The following is a 6565-nucleotide window of genomic DNA, read 5'->3' on the forward strand; positions in this document are numbered from 1 at the left end:
CCATGCCCACTTCTGCACTGGTGTTTTGAATAAGGAAATCTAAAACAGAGATTCATTAGGACAATCTGAAGTATAAATGGCATTAATACTCAGATTCTTCAGCGTATAAGAGACCTTAGTAAGGGAATCATCTGTTCCAAACGTCCACCAAAGGCTAGCATAGGAGCTTTGAGTTGATCAGGATATTTTTAGGAGGAGACCGACGGGGCTGGAGCTCAGGGAGGAAAAATTTGGCCCGTCAACCAACCATGAAGCCTGTGGCTGGTCTGGAGTAAGGGATCCAGGGATATGTGTTGGTTGCTGGACTTGGCCAGAGCAGCTGGGGGAGATGGGGTAGGAAGCAGAGGAGAAGAGCCAGGGGCAGATGGGAGCTACATAACAATGGGACAGGCCTGGGACCCCAGAGATCTTGGACCCCGGAGATCTGGGTTTTAGTTCAAACTCTGCCATCAACTCACTGTGTGACCTTGACTGCCCTCTCTAGACAAGCGCTCTTCAAACTGTGGGTTGTGACCCATTAGTGAGTCAGGAACTCATTCTAGTTGGTAGAGACCAATATAATAAAAATGAAATAAAACAGACCAAAAATTCCAGGGCCTATCACGCCTAAAGTAAGTACTGGTTTGTGCATCTGTGTTTAGTACATAGTGTATGTATATGTATGAGTATACTACATTGCCATGTAATGTGTACTTCTTTGGGTCGAGATAAAAAAAAAGATTTGAAAGCCAATTTTTGGGGGGTTTTGCACTTCATCAGTAATTAAAAAAATATAAGTAGTGAGCAAACATGTGGAAGGTTTTTCTTTGTAATAGTAAAGAATTGGTAACAATACAAATATCCCTGTAATGGAAAACCACACAACAATCAAAATGACTGAGTCAGAGCTACATGTATAATACAGATAGACCTAAAAAGCACAATGTTGAGTGAAAAAGCAAGCTACCACGGATATGTACACAATGTGGCCATTTATTTGTGTAAAGCTAAAAAATATGCAAAATAGACCTTGCTTAGGGATAACATACATATGTAACAAACCCATAAAGACACATGGGGAATAATAAACACAAAATTTTAAATTCACTGGTTAGCTCTTAGAGGGAGTATGAGGATGGACGCAGGGGAGAGATACGTCCGGGGCCTTAACTATCCTGATGAGGCTTTAGTTCTGAAGCTGGATGATGGCTAAATAAAAGCTTAATAATATTAGGTTGATGCAAAAGTAATTGTGGTTTTTGCAATTATTTTTCACCTTTTAAACCGCTATTACTTTTGCACCAACCTAATATATTATTCTTGATATCTTCGGATATGTCTAAAATAGTTCATAATTTTAAAAAATTAGAAGAAAAGTTTGAGAATTCACCCCAGTATATGCATATTTATAATAATTTTACGTGCTATATATTTTACATGTTAAATTCTAAGTAAATGAATTAGTAATTGCATTAAATATTAAATAATAATAATAAATAAATGTTAGTAAAGTTGAATTTATTATTTTTCTTTTAGATACTTTTAGATATTTTTCCATACCCCAGGAGATCATTGTGCTCATTTCCTGGAGCGTTTGCACCCTGCTTTGGAGGGAGGACTTCAAGTTTTGGCAGTCTTTCTCAAATTGTGGTTCTCAGAACAGCTGCGTTAGAATCGTCTGAGAATCCTATTAACTTTAGTAGTTCCCCCACTCCCATCCCACCTGGGGACTGGGGATCAGGAACCTGCGTTTTTCACTACTAAGTGCCCTGGTAGGTTTGATGTGCTGCCACACAGCAGTAGGACATTCTCAGTTGTTCAGAAGAAGCTGGGGACCCTTGTAAGTCAGGCCCAAGGCATGGCCTCTGGTAGCTTCCAAGCTGCACGGGCTGGGGTGGGCTCCTTCATCTGGCTCATCTGTCTCCCCTCCCACTCCAGGAAGCCGATGCCAGGGGAGGATTCTGAATGTAGCTCAGACGATACCAGCATCTCCGCCATCTCATCCACCTTGTTGAATCCCATCAAATTGGCAGTGACCCAGCCCAACAGCAGCTTCTTTGCAGGGATGCTGGAAGGCGAGCTGAACAAACTCAGCATCTCCTCCATGGCCAAGAATACAGACAAGGGGGCGCTGGCCCTCAGCCCCCACCGATACAAGTCCCAAGTGGCCACTGGGGGCCTGCTGGACCTTGACAACCCTGAGCTGGACAAGGACACCTCCTCGACACCCTCGGAGTCCTCTGTGGTCATGGACATACCAGAGGCACCTTTCATCTGTGAACACACAGTCAGTGATTCCACGGCCGTGGTGCGTTCCCCTACTTATACTTTTAGCAAAGGCTTACTGTCTGCCCCCACTGTGCCAGGCACTGAGCTGAGCTCTGTGGGGGAGTGTATACCTACCACCTGCATCCTGACCTCAAGTTCACGGGTTAGGAGAGAGGCCATGTCTGTAAAGATCTCCAGTGCAAGCTAGAAAAGTGCTCAGAGCTATAGGAAGATTTCAGATGCCACCACCAGGAATTCAGAGGCAAAAAGACATTACTTCCAGGTGCAGGAATTAGCTTGGTGGCTTTTGATAGGATTTAAACATCTGGAGATGGGGGAAAGGCATTCCATGGACGGGCTGACACAAGCAAAGCCTCATAGGTGGGAAAGTTGGGGAGGAGACACCTAGGTTCTAATCCAGGGCATCTCACACTATCACGTGCCTGGAGCTCTGATCATCTTGTTAAAAACGAGATTCCTGGGCTTCATCCCTAGAGGTTCTGATTCTGTAGGCCTGGGGTGGGGCCTGAGAGGATGTACCAGGTGGTGCTGATGGCCCACAGACCATATGTGGAGCAGCACTGTCCTAGAGGAACGGAAGAGGAATAGAGGGGAAAGTTAGTTTGGGGTCATTTTCCGGAGGTCCTCCAATGTTGGGCTACTACTGTTTAGATTTGTCTGTAATCAATAGGGAACAGCTTTTTGCAGAGCTTTCTGATGATGGATGCAATTTGAGCTGTATTTTAGGAAGATAAACCTGGAAGCCCCACGTTGGATGGCCTAGAGCAGTGTTATTCAAAGTGTGGTTCCCAGACCACCAGTAGTGTCAGCATCACATGGCAACTTGCCAGAAATTTAAATTTTTGTGTCCATTCCCCCCACCCCCACCCAATGTAGGCCTACTAAATCAGAAACTGACAGGGCTGGAGTCTGCAATCTGTGTTTTAAAAAGTCCTCTGATGCATACCAAAATTTGAGAACTACTGGCCTAGATGGAGGAGCAACGGGAAATGGGAGACCAGACAGGAGACAGCAGGCCAGGAATCGGCAGTGTTATTAGAACTCCCTCAGATCCTTCGCTAGGCTTGGCAACCACTGTTGTAATACAAAATGTACGGGTTCTGGAGCTATTGCTTTGAACCCCGGCTCTGTCACTTAATTGCTATGTGACCGTGGGCCAGCCACTTACCCTCTCTGAAAATTAAATCTCACCTGTAATGATCAAGGTGGATGAGATGATTCTAAGTTCCTTCTCAACTGACACAGTCTAGAAGAAATATGGAAAGAGGGCACCGTCTGAGTTGGGTTGGGCTGTGCAGGAAGAGGAGCGTATGCTGCCAGATGATGGTTTCCCATCATTGGAGTGCCTTCTATTTCCCATTAGACCTGCAACAGCTCCACAGGGGCAGGGGATGGGAGTGGGTGGTCAGGGGATGGGAGGGGAGCATTCTCACCCACGTGAGGTGATGGAGGCAGGGGTGAGGGGAGGCCAGGCCTGGCCAGGTCTGAGGAAACCTTGGGGGCTCTCTTCCCCTAGATTTCCTGGACCTATGCCTTGGGCAAGCAACAGGTCAGTTTTTACCAGGTCCTGTTGCAGGAGGTAACCCAGAAAAATGTCAAGGTACAGACTCGCCCGTGGATCTTCAACAAGATCTTGGGCACCACCGTCAAGCTGATGGAGCTGAAGCCTCACAGGAGTTACTGCCTCACCGTCCGTGCCGCCAACACAGCTGGGGCGGGGAAGTGGTCCAAGCCCTACAAAGTGAGCGCTGGGAGAAGGGGCCTGAGGGGTCAGGGAGAGAGGTCTTGGAGGTTGGGGACACCCCTGTACCGCCACGACTCATCTCCCTGCTTGCTTTCCTTCTGTCTGGGCAAATACACAATTCCAGGCTGCTCTCTTCTGGAAAGGTTAAGGATTAAGCCACTCTGGCCCCAGTGGGGATGCAAACTAAGGTATTCCTCAGCATCGCTATGATGTTCCTCTTTCAACTTGCTACCAGTGATGGGGAGTGGGCCAGGAAGTCAAGAGCCTGTTGAGGAAAAGGAGAGGCTGAAGGGAGCAGCCTGGGGGCTGGGGTGGGCAGGGCACGGGGTCGGGGTGAGACCCTAGTACACAGGCCTGTGGATGGGAACATCCCAGGTTGGAATAATAACTCTTTGTACCTGTTTCTGGTGTCGACAGGTAAGTTGGTCAGGCTGGCTAAGACCCCATTTAGCAAACAAGACAGTAGCAGAAACAGAGGTGAGGTCTGGGGAGGAAGACTGAGGCGTTTTCTCATGTTATTTCAGTTTGCAACTGTGGCCACTGACCTGAACAGCTTCCCTGAGAACAACCCCATCCAGATCACCGTGCAGCGCAAGGAACCCCAGCGGAGAACAGTGACCATTGGGCTGGAGGACATGCGGAGGGTGGAAGATCTAGAAAACCTATTTCCCTACTAAGGGGGAGGGCCCCAGGAAGCCCCTCACCTACCTTCAGCTTTGGCCCAGGGCTCTCAGAACTGGAACCGTGAAATGTACCACCTGCACCAAGCTAGGGAACCGATGACCACCCGCCAGCCCAGGCCCTGGCAGCAGTAGTGCCTGAACTCCACCCCTGGGTTGGGGCCAAGGCTAGACAGGAGTTCCATTCACCTGGAGACACCACAGGCCAGGTTAGCCACTGCCCACAGCTGCTAGGCGACGCCCTCCCCAGATCTGGGCTAGGTCCAGGTCCCTCATTAAAGAACTGCAGGTCACCCAGAACCCCTAAATTCTGCTTCATGCCGCGGAAAGCCTCAGCTGGGCTACTGGCAATCTAGCTTTCTAGCTTCTGCCAGGGCCAAGAGTCCAGGTGAGTGGGTGGCAGGCAGAAAACAAGAGGGAGGGCAATGGGATGCCACCACCACCTACTGCCTGGCTCTGTCAACATCACCCCTTTCCCTGTGGGAGGAAGAGACTGGTATTCAAAGGCTGAAACACGCTCACCAGGAAAACCAGCAATGCTCGACAGAGGTGGCAGCCCACACACTCAGCATCAGACGTGAGCTCTTCAGGGACACGGTGCAAAGTGTACAAGCTTTGGGGCAGAGTCTGATTTAATTCTGGCTCTTCTTGGATACGAGGGCGTAGGCAAACCATTTAAGCTTCCTGGGCTGTTTCCCCATCAAAAATATGGGGACGTGAGACCCTTCCAGGCATGGCTGCAGGGTTACTGTGAGAGCACACACAAAAGTGCCTACAGATAGGAGCTCAACAACCGGGGCCTCCTTCGGCCCCTCCTGCAGCCTCACTGCAGACATGCAAGGTGGACTGAGAACCACGGCTGGCCCTGTGCCAAATCATAAAAGCACAGATGGAGGTGGTTTGGAAGTTCAGCCTGTCGATGTGCCTCAGCACTGAACAGGAGCAAGTGGAGGCAGGATGCATGGAGGGCACGGTCTTGGTCAAAGGTCTGGGGGCATCCTGCTTGGGAGTCCTCCCGGGACAGAGAACCATCCTCCTTTACCACATCATACACACTTCTGCCTGAGCTGTCACCACTGTATGCCCCATTAGAGAGTGAGTCCTCCAGGACAAACATCACCTTCCTGTCTGTGCCCCAAGAGCCTAGCACAGTGCTCGGTGCATGACAGTGCCTCAAGAAGTGTGCTATGTGAGAAGCGGGCACAGGCTGGCAGAACTCCCTGTGATGATGGCAGCGTTATCTATCTGTACTGCCTAATACAAGTAGACTTGAGCGAGTGTGATGGAGAACTGCATTTCTAACTGTATGGAATGCTAGGTAATGGAATAGCCACATGTGGCTAGCGCATACCATGTTTCCCCAAAAATAAGACCTAGCTGGGCAATCAGCTCTCATGCGTCTTGGAGCAAAAATTAATATAAGACCCGGTCTTATTTTACTATAAGATCGGAATAATATCACTTAACACGTTGCGTACGGCGGGGTGTAAATCCCTCGTGAAGATTCTCGTGATCTGTACGCAACGTGTTAATATAATAAATATAAAATATAATACCGGGTCTTATATTAATTTTTGCTCCAAGATGCATTAGAGCTGATTGTCTGGCTCCATCTTATTTTCGGGGAAACGGTCCTACATTAGACAGCACAGCCATGGCTTATACGCTGGCCACTATCAGAGGGGCTTCAGCCAGCCTCCTCATCCTCAACTGGCCTGTCCCTCATAGGCGTGGGGGAGAGAAGCAAGGTGACTTCCTGGTCAGTATGGTTTTGGTGAAGCCCAGTGCAGAGGGATGGGACTGGGCAAACTGACTTAGCACAGACCTTGGTTGAGCCCCAGGATTCTAGACAAGGAATTATAATCCAAACACA

General features: G+C 48.8%; 1 protein-coding gene across 1 annotated transcript; it reads left to right on the plus strand.

The window, feature by feature from the left end:
- Nucleotides 1–1440: 1440 nt before the first annotated feature.
- Nucleotides 1441–4999, plus strand: FNDC8 (fibronectin type III domain containing 8). Its single transcript, XM_019732588.2, has 3 exons — nt 1441–2287; nt 3785–4009; nt 4537–4999. Exons 1-3 carry the CDS (start codon nt 1838–1840, stop codon nt 4687–4689), a joined length of 828 nt encoding a protein of 275 aa, XP_019588147.2. The 5' UTR covers nt 1441–1837; the 3' UTR covers nt 4690–4999.
- The last annotated feature ends 1566 nt before the right edge of the window (nt 5000–6565 follow it).

This window comes from Rhinolophus sinicus, linkage group LG15 (assembly GCF_036562045.2).
Source record: "Rhinolophus sinicus isolate RSC01 linkage group LG15, ASM3656204v1, whole genome shotgun sequence".
Lineage (NCBI taxonomy): Eukaryota > Metazoa > Chordata > Mammalia > Chiroptera > Rhinolophidae > Rhinolophus > Rhinolophus sinicus.

Bases quoted from the DNA above. Each gene is read 5' to 3' on its own strand.
- FNDC8 (XM_019732588.2), top strand. From the start codon at position 1,838: ATGGCCTCTGGTAGCTTCCAAGCTGCACGGGCTGGGGTGGGCTCCTTC. The intron at 2,288-3,784 runs GTGCGTTCCCCT...CTCTTCCCCTAG, and splicing joins TCAGTGATTCCACGGCCGTG to ATTTCCTGGACCTATGCCTT. The intron at 4,010-4,536 runs GTGAGCGCTGGG...ATGTTATTTCAG, and splicing joins AGTGGTCCAAGCCCTACAAA to TTTGCAACTGTGGCCACTGA.